This window comes from Hyperoodon ampullatus, assembly GCF_949752795.1.
Source record: "Hyperoodon ampullatus genome assembly, chromosome: 3".
Lineage (NCBI taxonomy): Eukaryota > Metazoa > Chordata > Mammalia > Artiodactyla > Ziphiidae > Hyperoodon > Hyperoodon ampullatus.
In genome coordinates this window covers 171,523,693-171,538,859 of record NC_136916.1, presented here as the reverse complement: position 1 = coordinate 171,538,859, position 15,167 = coordinate 171,523,693, and the positions used below count along the sequence as shown (strand labels likewise).

At 44.4% G+C, this 15,167-nt stretch overlaps 1 protein-coding gene across 1 annotated transcript in view; it reads right to left on the bottom strand.

Annotated features, from left to right (window-relative positions):
* Positions 1 to 6,751, bottom strand: part of LOC307049693 (germ cell-less protein-like 1) — a gene marked incomplete at both ends in the record, with an annotated part of 40,486 nt that extends 33,735 nt beyond the window's left edge. The window contains 5 exon segments of the mRNA XM_079699210.1: positions 2,271 to 2,287; positions 2,291 to 3,526; positions 3,530 to 3,616; positions 5,001 to 5,053; positions 6,694 to 6,751. Coding sequence (XP_079555336.1) covers positions 2,271 to 2,287; positions 2,291 to 3,526; positions 3,530 to 3,616; positions 5,001 to 5,053; positions 6,694 to 6,751 — 1,451 coding nt within the window.
* Between the last annotated feature and the right edge of the window lie 8,416 nt (positions 6,752 to 15,167).

The following is a 15,167-nucleotide window of genomic DNA, read 5'->3' as shown; positions in this document are numbered from 1 at the left end:
ATATATTAGCAATGAACCTGAGGTCACCAAAATTAAAAATGCAACACCTTTTACAATTGCTCAAAAATGAAATATTTAGGTGTAAATCTAACAAATATATATAGAACTTGTATACTGAAAGCTACAAAAAGCTGATGAAAGAATTCAAAGAAGATCCAAATAAATGGAGAGGCATGGTTTGTTCATGGACTGAAAGAGTCAACACAGTAAAGATGTCAATTCTCCCCAAATTAATATGCAGGTCTAATTTAATTCCTCTTAAAATTCTAGCAAGATTTCTTGTAGATAGAGACAAGATTATTCTAAATTTTATTTGAAGAAATAATAGAACTAGAACAGCTAAAGCAATGTTGGAAAATAAGAATAAAGTGGGAGGAATCACTTTACCCAATCTCAAGACTTACTATTAGCTACAGTAATAAAGATGGTGATATGGAAAGAGTGATAGAATGATGAAACATAGAATGATGGAACAGAATTGAGAACCCAGAAATAGACCCACAGAGACATGCCCAACTGCTTATTGACAAAGATGCAAAATCAATTCAATGGAAGAAGGATCCTGTTCAACAAACGGTATTGGAGCAAGTAGACATCCATAGAAAAAAGTCATAATAAAGAACCTGGACCTAAGTCTTATGTCTCATACAAAAATTAACTCTAAATGGTTCATGGACTTAAATGTACCCTGCAAAACTACAAAACTATTTAGGAAAACACACAGAAGAAAATCTTCAGGATCTAGGGCTTGGCAAAGAGTTTGTAGACATGACACTAAAAGCACAACTCAGAAAAGAAAATTAATAAATTGGGCCTACTCTGAGAAAGACCCTGTGAAGACGGTGAAAGGACAAGTCACTGCCTGGCAGAAAATGTTTGCAAACCAAATATCGAACAAAGGACTCATATGTAGAACATATATCAAATTCTCTAAACTCAACAGTAAACAAATAAATAAATAATCCAATTGGAAGACTGGCAAAAAAATAACACATGAAGAAACATTTAACTGAAGAGGATATGCTGATAGGATATAAGCACATGAAAAGATGTTCAACATCATTAGTCATGAGGAACATGCAAATCGAAACCGCAGTAAGACATCAACCACAAACCCACAATAATGTCTAAAACAGAAAATAATGACAACACCAAATGTTGGTAAGGATGCAGACAAACTGGACCACCCACACACTGCTGCTGTAAAGTGGCACAGCCACTTGGAAAACAGTCCGGCAATTTCTCAAAAACTAAACATGCAACTACTATGCAACCCAGCAATCATGTCCTTGGGCTTCTACCCCTGAGAAATGAAAACTTATATTCATACAAATTCTGTACAAAAATGTTCATCACAGATCCATTTGCAACAGCCCAAAACGGGAAACAACCCAGATGCCCCTCACTGAGGTGAATGGATAAACAAACTGTAGCACATCCCTGCCATGGAATACTATTCATCAATAAAAAAAGAGAACAAACTAGTGATACATGCAACAACCTGGATGAGCCTCCAGAGAACTACACTGAGTGAAAAAAAGCAAATCCCAAAAGGTTACATACTGTAAGGTGCCATTTACATAGTCCTGAAATGGCAAAATTATATGAATGGAGATTTTTGGTTGCCAGGAGTTACGGAAGGGGGGACAGGAGGGAATTGGGTGAGGCAATAAACGGGCAATATAAGAAACCCTAGTAGTGATAGATATACCTTGCATCTTGCCTGTATCAACATCAATATCCTGCAATACTGTACTATAGTGTTGCAAGATATTACCATTAAGGAAAACTGGATAAAATGTACTTTGGATCACTCTGTAGTATTTCTTTTTTTTAAATTACTTTAACATGCATTTAATCAAACTAAAGGAAACACATATATTAAGAGAGTTTCACTAAGAGTAGTACAGTGGGTAGGCTCACAGTTTCTCTCTAAAGTCAATAGGTCGTTGTCTTCACAGAAATGATGGGCAGGGCGGGGGGTGGTGTCGATGGATCCTAAACCAGGAGGACAGGTTGCCACATTAACAGCCCAAATGAGTTCTCGAGGAGTATGGGGGGCTTCAAAATTTGTCCTCTTCATATGCTCACGTAAACAATCTCAAGTATTATGAGGAACAGTTCAACAAAGCCTCTGACAGAATTGGTTACCAGAGATGGGCAAGCCTGATTGGTCCCACAGAAGGAGCTGGCATCTGGACCCAGCTGGTTGTCCCTGACCCCAGGAAAGAGCTGTTCAGTTCTCTGAGCATTTTTGCAGGGGTCCTCACTCTGGGCAACACCCCTCTCAGTGGAGGTACAGGAAGTTACAGGCCACACGGATGGGGAAAACCACGTATTGGTTTTCCAGGTTCATTACCTCTAGCTCTTGATCCTCTCTCAGGGAAAGCATGTGGTATCCTGTGTCCTTCCTGAAAACGGCTCTCCCATCCCTCTCCAAGGAGGACAGGCGCAGACGGAACGCGACCTTTCTCTGCTCGAGTAGGCTGACCCCGAGGCTGTAGGAGTTGTTTGGCGCGCTGTACCAGAAAATGATGTGCTGGTTGGCGTAGCACACCACCAGGTCCCAGCTGAAGTTGAAGCCTTCCCACCGCCAGCTGCACTGCTTGTGCCTGTGGAGCTGGCCCCTGCACTGCATGCTGTTCCCCTGGGGCTCGGACACGTAGACGTCCACGGGCCAGAGCTCTCTGGTCTGCTCAGCCTGGAGGGGGCCAAGAAAACACTCTTTGTACACTGGACACAACCAAGCGGCAGGGATCAGCGCATCCTGGTGGATGACACGTACTGACGTCGGGTCGCAGATTATGTAGGCAAACCGCAGCTGCTGGAACACTGGCACGAAGGCTCTGCCCTGCTCGGTCTCCACGAAAGGGGTGCCCTCCAAATCCCTCCTGGACCTGGCAAACCATGAGTCGGTGTCAGGCAATAGGGCCCTGCGCGGGCCCCTCCATGTCGGCTGCAGCTGCAAGAACATCCACTTTTTCAGCATGGTGTACACGTCCATCTCCACCCCCAACACCAAGAGCTCTGAAGAGGCAATGACCTCTTTCATGAGATCCAGGCTGACTTCTCGCAATAGCTTCTCACTACACTGGGTCATCATGTTGTCCAGCAGCCACTGAAGACACATGGTCCTGACGGTCTGGAGTCCGTAGCTTTCAGCAGAGTAGTAGTACCTGCACACGGTCTGGGCACGGACAGTCACCTTCATGACCTCCCCGCACTGCCGAATCACCTCGTCCAGCTGCAGCATGCTGGCTGTGGCCAGGGTGGTGACGACTCGACTAGGTGGGATGAAAATGGACTCTCGGTACAGGGCACCGAAAGCCTCGTGCAGTGCCTCGCGATCAGTGTTCTCGTCAGGCATCTGCAACTCGATAGTATCCATGTTTGTCTCCCGCCAAGCGCCCCTGAGCATGCTAGCAAAGTACCTTGACTGGCACAAGTAGACCCTATGCACGTTCCACTCCTCCCCCAGTGCGCGGATCCGCACGTCGCTCTGTTCTCCTCTCAGAAAGATTGGCTCCTAAACGGACCCTGAACGATCTTGAGCACGTTTCCGGCGGGGCTTTTTTGTGAGCGGCCCCCCTGGGCCTCTCTTCCGCTTGCGGCTCCCCTGACGGGCGGCGGGTCTGGCCTCTTCACTCTCCTTCCGTTCCTTTCTCTCTGCCACTACTGCCTCCTCAGCCTCCTCCTCCCCACCAGTGGCACCTGGCTTCTCTGGGGCACGCCCCCACCAGTGCCATGGCATCCGACTGCTTCGTGCTCCCATGGCCTATACCTCAGTGGTGCAGTGGACAAGCTTCCTCTCCAGGCGCCGTTGGCCCGGGCACGAGCTCAGCCCAGAGTGCTGCTGAGTACTAGGACGTTTGCTCTAACGGTCTCGCGAGAGGACGCCACGCTAAGCCACCCGAGATAGGGTCTTTGTGGATATAATCAATTAAGATGAGGTCGAACTGGATTAGGTGAGTGTCCTCCTAAGAAGAGGGAAATTTGCACAGGGAGACCCGGAAACAGGGAAGAAAGCATGTGAAGGCAGAGACTGAAGCGTTGTGCCTACAAGTCCAGAAACACCCAGGATTGCAGGCAACACCAACAAAGTGAAGAAAAAGGCAGAGAATAGGTTCTCCCCGGAGCCGTCACAAGGAACCAACCCTGTAGGCATCTTGATTTTGGGCTTCTGGCCTCCTGAACTGGGACGAAGTATACTTCTCTTGTTTGGAGTCACCCATTTGTTATGGCAGCCACAGGAAACTAGTACATGGGGACACTGAGAGGAGGGGACCTGCCTCAGATCTTGGAGCTGGTTTGTCACAGTGCCCATCTTAGATGCCTTCTCTGATGCCCGGGTCCCTAATCCAGCTTAAAGGTAAGCACTTGTTCACCTCTTAGGCTGCATTTTACTAAGCTTTGTACCAAAGGAATGAGCAGGAGAGAGTGAGTTATTGAGGTTGGTGCCCAGTTTTCTAGAAAGAAACACCATTCTTCCCTATCAAATCACTGTGCTCTTCTTATGTACCTAATGAATTTCTGTCACATACTAAGGATATTCCCCCAAATGTAAACTCTCCTGTGCCTCCTGAGCCCAAACACAGATTGGTGCATCCTACTTGCCTTCATCTGCCCAGTCCCTGTTCAGCTAGAGTTACTAAAGAATAATAAGTTGAAACTAATTGTGCACTTTAGTTCTGTTTTTTAAAGAAATGAATGAATAAATAAGGTGAAATCCTGTCATACATTGATCTCCCTATAGATCTGTTATCTGACGTCTTGGTCCATAATTCAAAATCTCTTTAATGAGGGAATTTTTTCAGCTACAGGATTATATTTAGTATTTCAAGGACTTCTCTGAATAGTAATATTTAGGATAAGCTCCGTTGATCAAATTTCCCCGGGATTTTTCAGAAGATTCACAACACCTCCCCCAGCGGACACCAATATAAAGAGTAAAACCCAAGCCATGTTTCTGAATTCCCAGACTCTGATCCTGGACCCTTTACATCATCCTGTGGGAACGTAAGTGGCAGGGGCATCAGGAAGGAGAGGCAGAGCCCTGGAGGAGAAGAGGGTGAGATTCAGAGTCAGAGATCTGTACACTCGGATCCTGGTTTTGCTGTGTATCACGTGGGACTCTGGTAATTGAATTAAGCTCTCTCATTTTTCCCCTTTACACCTTGCAAAGTGAGTGTTGGTTCAGTGAAACAATACACCGTTTTGGGTAGTTCTGAGCGGGAAAGAAACCTACTGAACCGGAAGAGAGAAATACATTTAGTTCGAATGGGTTCAGTTAGTCAAAAAGGTGGAAAATCACGTGACGCGTAACATGTCTGTTCGGAAACACTTTGTGTGTGATGGCAGCAGGAAGATCAAGTGCTGAGTTGGGGGTGAGGTGATGTCGTGGTCAGTAAGATGTAAGGGAACTTAGGCAAGAAAGGAAGACGAGGAGGCTCAAATCCCTGTGGCCTCCAGGGGATGTCAACCAAGGTACTCAAGGGTCTGCTTAAGACCAGGTGTGTGGGTAACCCCCCTGGTGTGGGGTCCATCCTCATGCGAAGAAGTAAACAGTGACAGAGACAGAGAGGAACACACGGTCTTAGGAGATCCCCCTTGGAAGGGGCATTGGAGCCGAGCTTGAGCGGCATTTGATAGAAGATGAAAAAGGACATTGTTTGGGGAAGGGAGATCCTTGAGAGATAAACAGATTGGTACACACATGCACTCAGAGTGAGAGAGAGTTGGACTGCATGTCTGAGAGCATTGTGAACTTGCCTGTTCATTTTCCTGTGGGATGGTTTCAAACTGGAAAAAAAAAAAAAGAAAAGCTACATGCTCCTACACTTGCATTGTCTCCTGTGCCCTGCTTATCCTGTCCCCGCAGTGGGTCTTGGGCTGGGGCAGGCAGAGTTCATGGTCTCCATGGCTTATGAGCTTGTGTGGTTGCTGTGGTTTGGGGCAGTTGCAGTGTTTTGCTGGCTCAACTACTCTCATCCCCCTTGCAGTAACCAAGAAAGCTTGAGCCCATCCAAAGGAGGCAGAAGAGGGGAAAAGGCCGTCAACACATATAAAGTATCTTTCTTATAATAGGCACTCCATAAATGTCAACTTTATCCACTCCTAGGGTTTCACCAAAAAAAGGTAAAAATTGCTCATCATGAGTACGCACAGAAATTTTAGATCCTCAGCACCAAGTACGTAAAAATTAGAGTTGCATGTTTTGTTTGTTTGTTTGTTTTCTTTTTTCAATACATCTTTATTGGAGTATAATTGCTTCACAGTGCTGTGCTAGTTTCCGTTGTACAACAAAGTGAATCAGCCCTATGCATACATATATCCCCATATGTCTTGCCTCACGCGTCTCCCTCCCTCCCACCCTCCCTATCCCACCCCTCTAGGTGGTCACAAAGCACCGAGCTGATCTCCCTGTGCTATGCGGCTGCTTCCCACTAGCTATCTATTTTACATTTGGTAGTGTATATATGTCCAGAGTTGGATGTTTTCTAAACAGTGGTTAAAACAACTCTGGGATGTACTGCCCTGATACTTTAAGTAACATAAGATGTGGACCTAACTATTCCAGTCAGAAAGTGGAAAGGAACTTGGGCGAAGATGCAGAAGGCCCAGACCCTGGTTCTGACTGCAGGTGCCCTGACTCGGTGTCACCAAAGGATGCCAGGTCCTCCCCCTCCTGCCTACCGATCAGCCATGAGGACGAAATCCCTGTTCGCCCGTTGTCCTGAGTTTGGCGGATCATCGTACAATCTGCTCTGTCCTTTGTGGAGGGACCTGATGGACAGAAAGCAAAAGTCCTTGATAAGTAAAACAGAAGCAAAAATATTATGCTTTCTTAAATTAGAAAAAAACCTCAAACATTTAAAATATTACTATTTTTCTTCCCTAAACTTGCCAAGAATTAAAAACAGATTTATAAAGGCTACTAGACAAAAAAAAAAAATCATTAGAAGAGTATCAAAGGATACAGGGAGTCCAGAAATAAATATATGAATTTAATACGAGAATGTTTCATCTCAGTGGAGGAAAAAAGGAATATTTAATGAATAAGATGGATAATTGGCAAAACATCTTTAAAAAGTTCCCAGTGTTCTTCCTTATATCAAAATAAATTCCAGATGGAAAAAGATGGACATATAAGAGATAGAATCACAAGATGACTACTGTGATAGTATCAATAAAAATAAAACAACACTAGCTCATCCCTGCATTGGGTACAGTGTCTGGTGTATTTGAGGCATCCAATAAACATTTGTAGAATCGATATGCAATGTGCCAGGTTCTCCATAAAGTGTTCTGTATGTCTTATCTCATTTAATCCTTCTGTCAGGACTACGAGATAGGGAATAATAGTTTCCATATTTTGCTGATGAGAAACAGAGCCACAAAGAGTTTAGATAAGTCCCCAAGGGCCATCCAGGTAATCAGTGTGAAAATGATGTTTAAACACCAAAATTCTGACTCCAGAGTCCTTGCTTGCTTTTTTCCCCGTGTGTGTGTGTGTGTGTGTGTATGTGCATGCACATGTGTGTTTTTCTGATAGATAACATTTTTAAACGTTTTATTATGGGAAAAGCTTACATGAATACAGAAGTAGAAAGAATAGTACAGAGTCTCCAAGGATGTACCACCCACTCGAAAGAGTCGTCATAAACAATCCCACTTCATTTGTAGCCCCACCCATTTCTGTTCTCCTTGGGTGACTTTGAAACAGATCCCAGACTGCACATCACTTCAGGTGAAAGTATTTCTGCCTCTGGTTCTAAAAGACAGAAACATTTTTCTTCAAACATAACCACAGTTCCATCATCACCCTAAAAAAATAATTTCTTCAGAGCAAATATTCAATGCGTTTTCAAACTTCCCTGTTTGTCCCACTTTTGGGGAGGGGTCCATTTATTGAGGTTGTTTGACCGTGCTCTCAAGTCTCTTCTAACCCACTAGTTCCCCACCTTCAACTCTTTTTTCTCCATCCTTGCAATTTCTCTGATGAAGAGTCAGGGTCTCTGGTCCTGCAGTTTCCCACAGTCTGGATTCGGCCAGCTACATCCCCTGGTGTCGTTGAACATGTCCCTCCATCCACTGTGTTTCCTGCAAACTGGCAGTTCAGTTCAGTTGAGTCTGTATGGCTTAGTCTATACTGATGAGTGAGTATTTTTTAAATGTGTGGGGTGGAGAGAAAAGCCTTCCAAGAATGCCCCAAAAAAAGAAAGAAAAGAAAGAAAAACATAACCCAAAAGCTGTTTAGAAAATGGTTAGATTTTTCCATCTAAATATTTAGAACTGGGCTTCCCTGATGGCGCAGTGGTTGAGAGTCCGCCTGCCGATGCAGGGGACACGGGTTCGTGCCCCGGTCTGGGAAGATCCCACATGCCGCGGAGCAGCTGGGCCCGTGAGCCATGGCTGCTGAGCGTGCGCGTCCGGAGCCTGTGCTCCGCAACGGAAGAGGCCACAATAGTGAGAAGCCCGTGTACCGCAAAATAATGAATGAATGAATGAATTAATAAATAAATAGTAAATAAATAAATAAGTAAATAAATAGATAGATAGATAGATAGAACTTCCTTCCTTTATGACAGTCTTCCCTTCTCTCTCCCAAGAGATCATAAGACATTCAATAAATGGGGGGAAATATCTGCAATGTTCACAAGGGTTAATATACATAATATACAAATTATTAAGAATAAAATAAACAGCCTGTGGCAGCCATACGACTGTGTACTCGGCTCTCCTGCTGGTGGGAGGAGTGGTGTAACTGATAGACAGCCCTGGCTGTGCTCTGAATTCACCACTTCATCTGTCCCCAGGCCGCACTTCCCAGGGCTTCTTGCCTACCCATGAGTTTAGCTGGCAGAGGTGCTAGTGCAGCCCCTTCCAGTATGAAGGAAACTCCTCTGAGGGCGACTTTGGCTTGACGACCCCACCGGCCTGGCTGAAACTTTCTAAACACTTTCTTGAATCTTAGACTCCGCCTCCCAGCCCTGCTTTCTTCTTCTATCCTTCATGGAGTCAGCCCCGAGTGGGCATCTGACGGCTCCTCCGCATTCCCCCCACAAGAACTCTCTTGAATGTCTAATCCCATCTTGACATCTGCTTCTTGGAGGACCCAAACTGACACACACCCCACGTTTCCACTATCAGATGGGAACGATGAAAATAAGAGAGAATTGGTACTGAGGGTGTGTTGAAGTTGGCACGCCCCTCTATTACCCTGGGGTTGGAGCAGATAAACAGAAGAAACTTTTGCGAAGGACAGTTTAGCCAAATGTCTCAACATTGTAAACGTTTAACCTCTTTTTTTTTTAATATATATATATTTTTTATTAGTCTCTGCTTTACAACGAAGTGAATCAGTCATACATATACATCTGTTCCCACATCCCCTCCCTCCTGCGTCTCCCTCCCTCCCACCCTCCCCATCCCACCCCTCCAGGCGGCCACAAAGCACTGAGCCGATCCCCCCACGCCACGCGGCCACCCCCCACCATCCATCCACCCCACGCCCGGCAGTGTATACACGTCCATGCCTCTCTTCTGCCCCATCACAGCCCCACCCCCATATCCCCAAGCCCACCCCCAGTAGGTCTGTGTCTCTATTCCTGTTTTACCCCTAAGTTCTTCATGACATTTCTTTTTCTTAAATTCCATATATATGTGTTAGCATACGGTATTTGTCTTTCTCTTTCTGACTTACTTCACTCTGTACGACAGACTCTAGGTCTATCCACCTCATTACAAATAGCTCTGTTTCGTTTCTTTTTATGGCTGAGTAATATTCCATTGTATATATTTGTCACATCTTCTTTATCCATTCATCCGATGATGGACACTTGGGTTGTTTCCATCTCCAGGCTATTGTGAATAGAGCTGCAATGAACATTTTGGTACATGTCTCTTTTTGAATTATGGTTTTCTCAGGGTATATGCCTAGTAGTGGGATTGCTGGGTCATATGGTAGTTCTATTTGTAGTTTTTTAAGGAACCTCCATACTGTTCTCCATAGTGGCTGTACCAATTCACATTCCCACCAGCAGTGCAAGAGTGTTTCCTTTTCTCCACACTCTCTCCAGCATTTATTGTTTCTAGATTTCTTGATGATGGCCATTCTGACTGGTGTGAGATGATATCTCATTGTAGTTTTGATTTGCATTTCTCTAATGATTAATGATGTTGAGCATTCTTTCATGTGTTTGTTGGCAGTCTGTATATCTTCTTTGGAGAAATTCCTATTTAAGTCTTCTGCCCATTTTTGGATTGGGTTGTTTGTTTCTTTGCTATTGAGCTGCATGAGCTGCTTATAAATTTTGGAGATTACTCCTTTGTCAGTTGCTTCATTTGCAAATATTTTCTCCCATTCTGAGGGTTGTCTTTTGTCTTGTTTATGTTTTCCTTTGCTGTGCAAAAGCTTTTAAGTTTCATTAGGTCCCATGTGTTTATTTTTGTCTTTATTTCCATTTCTCTAGGAGGTGGGTCCAAAAGGATCTTGCTGTGATTTATGTCAGAGTATTCTGCCTATGTTTTCCTCTAAGAGTTTGATAGTTTCTGGCCTTACATTTAGGTCTTTAATCCATTTTGAGCTTATTTTTGTGTATGGTGTTAGGGAATGATCTAATCTCATACTTTTACATGTCCCTGTCCAGTTTTCCCAGCACCACTTATTGAAGAGGCTGTCCTTTCTCCACTGTACCTTCCTGCCTCCTTTATCAAAGATAAGTTGGCCATATGTGTGTGGGTTTATCTCTGGGTTTTCTATCCTATTCCATTGATCTATCTTTCTCTTTTTGTGCCAGTACCACACTGTCTTGATTACTGTAGCTTTGTAGTATAGTCTGAAGTCAGGGAGCCTGATTCCTCCTGCTCGATTTTTCATTCTCAAGATTGCTTTGGCTATTCGGGGTCTTTTGTTTTTCCAAACAAATTTTGAAATTTTTTGTTCTAGTTCTGTGAAAAATGCCAGTGGTAGTTTGATACGGATTGCATTGAATCTGTAGATTGCTTTGGGTAGTAGAGTCATTTTCACAATATTGATTCTTCCAATCCAGGAGCATGGTATATCTCTCCATCTATTTGTATCATCTTTAATTTCTTTCATCAGTGTCTTATAATTTTCTGCATACAGGTCTTTTGTCTCCTTAGGTAGGTTTATTCCTAGATATTTTATTCTTTTTGTTGCAATGGTAAATGGGAGTGTTTTCTTGATTTCACTTTCAGATTTTTCATCATTAGTGTATAGGAATGCCAGAGATTTCTGTGCATTAATTTTGTATCCTGCTACTTTACCAAATTCATTGATTAGCTCTAGTAGTTTTCTGGTAGCATCTTTAGGATTCTCTATGTATAGCGTTTAACTTCTTTAACCCAATGATTCTGTGTCTAAAATTTAGTTTAAAAAGTTAAAGGAGAAAATATATATCCAACTCAATAAGATGAGAAAAAGCATTCTATAAAGTTTTATTGCTATTTATGATTTTTAAAAACTCTTAGCAAAACAGAAATAGAAAAGGATTTCCTTAGGACTTCCCTGGCAGGCCTGTGGTTAAGACTCCAAGTTTCCAATGCAAGGGGCTCGGGTTTAGTCCCTAGCTGGGGAACTAAGATCCCACATGCCATGCAGCCAAAAACTAAAAAAAAAAAATTATTAAAAAAACAATGAGGGGCTTCCCTGGTGGCACAGTTGTTGGGAGTCCACCTGCCGATGCAGGGGACACGGGTTCATGACCCGGTCCTTGAGGATCCCGCGTGCCGCGGAGCGGCTGGGCCCGTGAGCCATGGCCGCTGGGTTTGTGCGTCTGGAGCCTATGCTCCGCAACGGGAGAGGCTGCAACAGTGAGAGGCCCGCGTACCGCAAAAAAAAAAAAAAAGAAAAGAAAAGGATTTTCTTAGCATGAAGAAGAGGTTTCTTTTTAAAAAAGTGCCTGGGGACAAGGACTGTATCTGTCATCTGCATGAACCTGGTCCTAGACCATATGCTACCTGGCACATGGTCAGTATTTGAAAAATATATATTGAGTGAATGAATGAATGGAAGAATGAAAGAATGAATAAATGAATAAATAAATAAATAAACAAATACTGAATGGACGAAGTACCCCCAACTCTGTTTTCAACCCCATCTTCCTATTCTCGGTGCCACACCACCTACTTCAGCCAAACAGAATGACTTTTGGTCGCTGCTGCTGACATATGGTTGCACTTGATGGAACATCTGCCAGCTGAGCTGGGAGTTTGACTCACATCCTTTGTGATTATTACCACAACCCAGAAGGGAGAGGAGAATTCCCCATTTTACAGATGAGAAAAATGAGGCTCACAGAGGCCAATAACTTGCCTGTGGATGTGCAGTCAGTGAGAATCAGCATTTCGATTTAAACCCACATGTCTGTCTTGAAGGCCTGTATTCCTTCGTCCTTCTCACACACAGCCTTTCTGTGGCAGCACTAGGATGTCTGAAGACCCTGTACTTAAACCTAAAGTCCCTGACACCTGGCCACTTGTTCTGAAAAATGACAGTGTCCAGCCCGCTTCTCCCTGGACCTAAACGTGCATTATACTTCCATGTGCTTAGTGTCTGCTGGGAATTCCATTGGCCACATCACGTCTGCCCTGTGCGAGATGCTCCAGCCACCCTTGCAATTCTAACCAGTGTGAGCACCACCCATTGGAGCTGGGGGACAAGGATGTGGGGACATCATGTGACAGTGAGCATGTGTGACTTCAGCAGACTCATCCAAGGACATGGCCTCGGGGCCTCTTTTCCCCACAGCCACCTGGAAATGCTTTAATTGGGGCCCAAGCCACAGACGACATCTTCTTTACAGGCCCACAAATAAGATGCCAGGTCCTCGGAGAACAGGCTGCCCAGAGCACGGTTTGTCCTCTGCTGAGGTTGAATTCAGCCATTAAACTTCAGTCACTTTAATAGTCCTGATACTATCTTTGGGAGAAAAAAAAATCTAATTTGCAGAATTGTAGAAGTTAGAGAGCACTTCTGGATTTGTTAGTCATATCCTAACCCAATCCCCCTCTTTTTTTTTTTTTTTTTTTTTTTCGGTACGCGGGCCTCTCACTGTTGTGGCCTCTCCCGTTGCGGAGCACAGGCTCCGGACGTGCAGGCTCAGCAGCCATGGCTCACGGGGCCAGCCGCTCCACGGCATGTGGGATCTTCCTGGACCGGGGCACGAACCCGTGTCCCCTGCATGGGCAGGTGGACTGTCAACCACTGTGCCACCAGGGAAGCCCTTGGACCATTTTGGTGACTACTCTTACCAGCCAAGGGCCTGGGCCAGGCAAGTGGCTCCCTTGCACTAGGTGCAAAAGATGAAGGGGTGCTAGAAAAAAGTCTTAATCAAGATAAATATCATTTTAATACAATATTTTAAAAAATCCAAAATAATGCAAAACCCCAAGATGAACAAAATATTAAAAACTTTAAATGAAGACAGTATCTCACACGACCAGCCCCACTCACCTCACCCTAATTCCACTCCTGCATTGGCCTTATCAGCACCTTGTCCTCCTCCCTGCCCCAGATCCCCCATATGCGATCAGTTACAATTCCCATCCGTTTTGCCTTTGTCATCCCTCTGACATGTGTTGTGTGTCCGTCCTGTGTCCTTGGATCCCAGGAAGACTGCAGCAGGCTCCCAGCTGGCCCCTTAATTGCACTCCCGCCCCTACCTGAATTCTCTTTTAATGTGACTGCCACCCCTCACTGTAAAAGCTTTCACCAGCCACCACCATGTGCCTGGCCAGGGGTAGATTTCGTACATAAGCACTTGATTATAATGTGACTTCCACTGGGCAGGGACTTGGCTATCTTAGTCACCATAGGTCTTTCATTTTTAGAACATCTCTGGAACAAAGCAGGTGCTCAACTGATGTTTGTAAAATGAATGAATAAAAAAATAAAGTCCTTAGCACAGTGCTCTAATGGATAAAGTTGTGTCCCACAGGGGTACAGCTTAGAATTTCTGCAACTCCCACGCAGGTACACTGGAATTGAACAATTAAAGAAACCAATGGCAGATGGTAAGAGGCAGATTTCTGACTGTTGGAGACAGAAGTTAGAGGTAAACAAGGGGAGAAATCTTAGAATGACCCATGTGGAATGGATTAGAGTTGGAACCATCAGAATGAACTCATATTTATAGATATGTGTATATACACAGGTTAGTATACACACGTCTATTTCCTTTATCTGTCAGCTAAGAGGATCTTGAAGCAGCAGATAATCCAACAGCACACAGTAGCCAGATCTTGGTTTCTCATACCGTTCTCCAGTAAAAGTAACCAGGGCTCCTTGGAGAAATGGCTGATGCTAGGACTAGGGCTGGACATATGTAAGATGAGCCTGGAGCATCTTATAGTGACAGAAAGTAAGGATGTGCTCACAAAGCTCATGACGATGGGGGTATGCCAAAGGGACACAGGAGCCAAGCGAAAGAGGCAAAGCTGGAACAATCTGAACAACAAAATAAATACTGAGTGTTGGATTATAACCCAAAGTATAAAATCAATATCCATGGGTCCATACTGATATAAATACATGACTGAATAAATCAATGGGAGAGGATAGTGAAGTCTTCCATGCAGAAAAATGCAAATAATTTATGTAGATCCTCCACCTCTTAAAGGCAGGCTGTGCATAGTAACTTCCTTCCAAAGATGACAGTATGGAAGTGCTGGGGGGAAGGAGAGTAACTTTACAGTGGAGGAACCTGATAAGCATGACCTCAGCCTGGCGATCAAGGTCAACATCAACAGTGATATCATATCGAGAGCATGAAACACTTATAAATGTGATGAGAATGGCAGTTTATCACTGTGGTAGTCTTTCCCCAAACTAATAATCCCAGTTAACTATGAGAAAAACATGAGAAAAACACAAAATGAGAGATATTCTATGGAATACCTAGCCAGTACTCCTCAAACGAACAAGGTCATCAAAAACAAGGAAAGTGGACTTCCCTGGAGGCACAGTGGTTAAGAATCCACCCGTCAATGCAGGGGACATGTGTTCGAGCCCTGGTCCGGGGAGATCCCACATGCCACAGAGCAACTAAGCCCGCGCACCACAACTACTGAGCCTGAGCTCTAGAGCCCACAAGCCACAACTACTGAAGCCCGTGTCCCTAGACACCGTGCTCCACAGCAAGAAA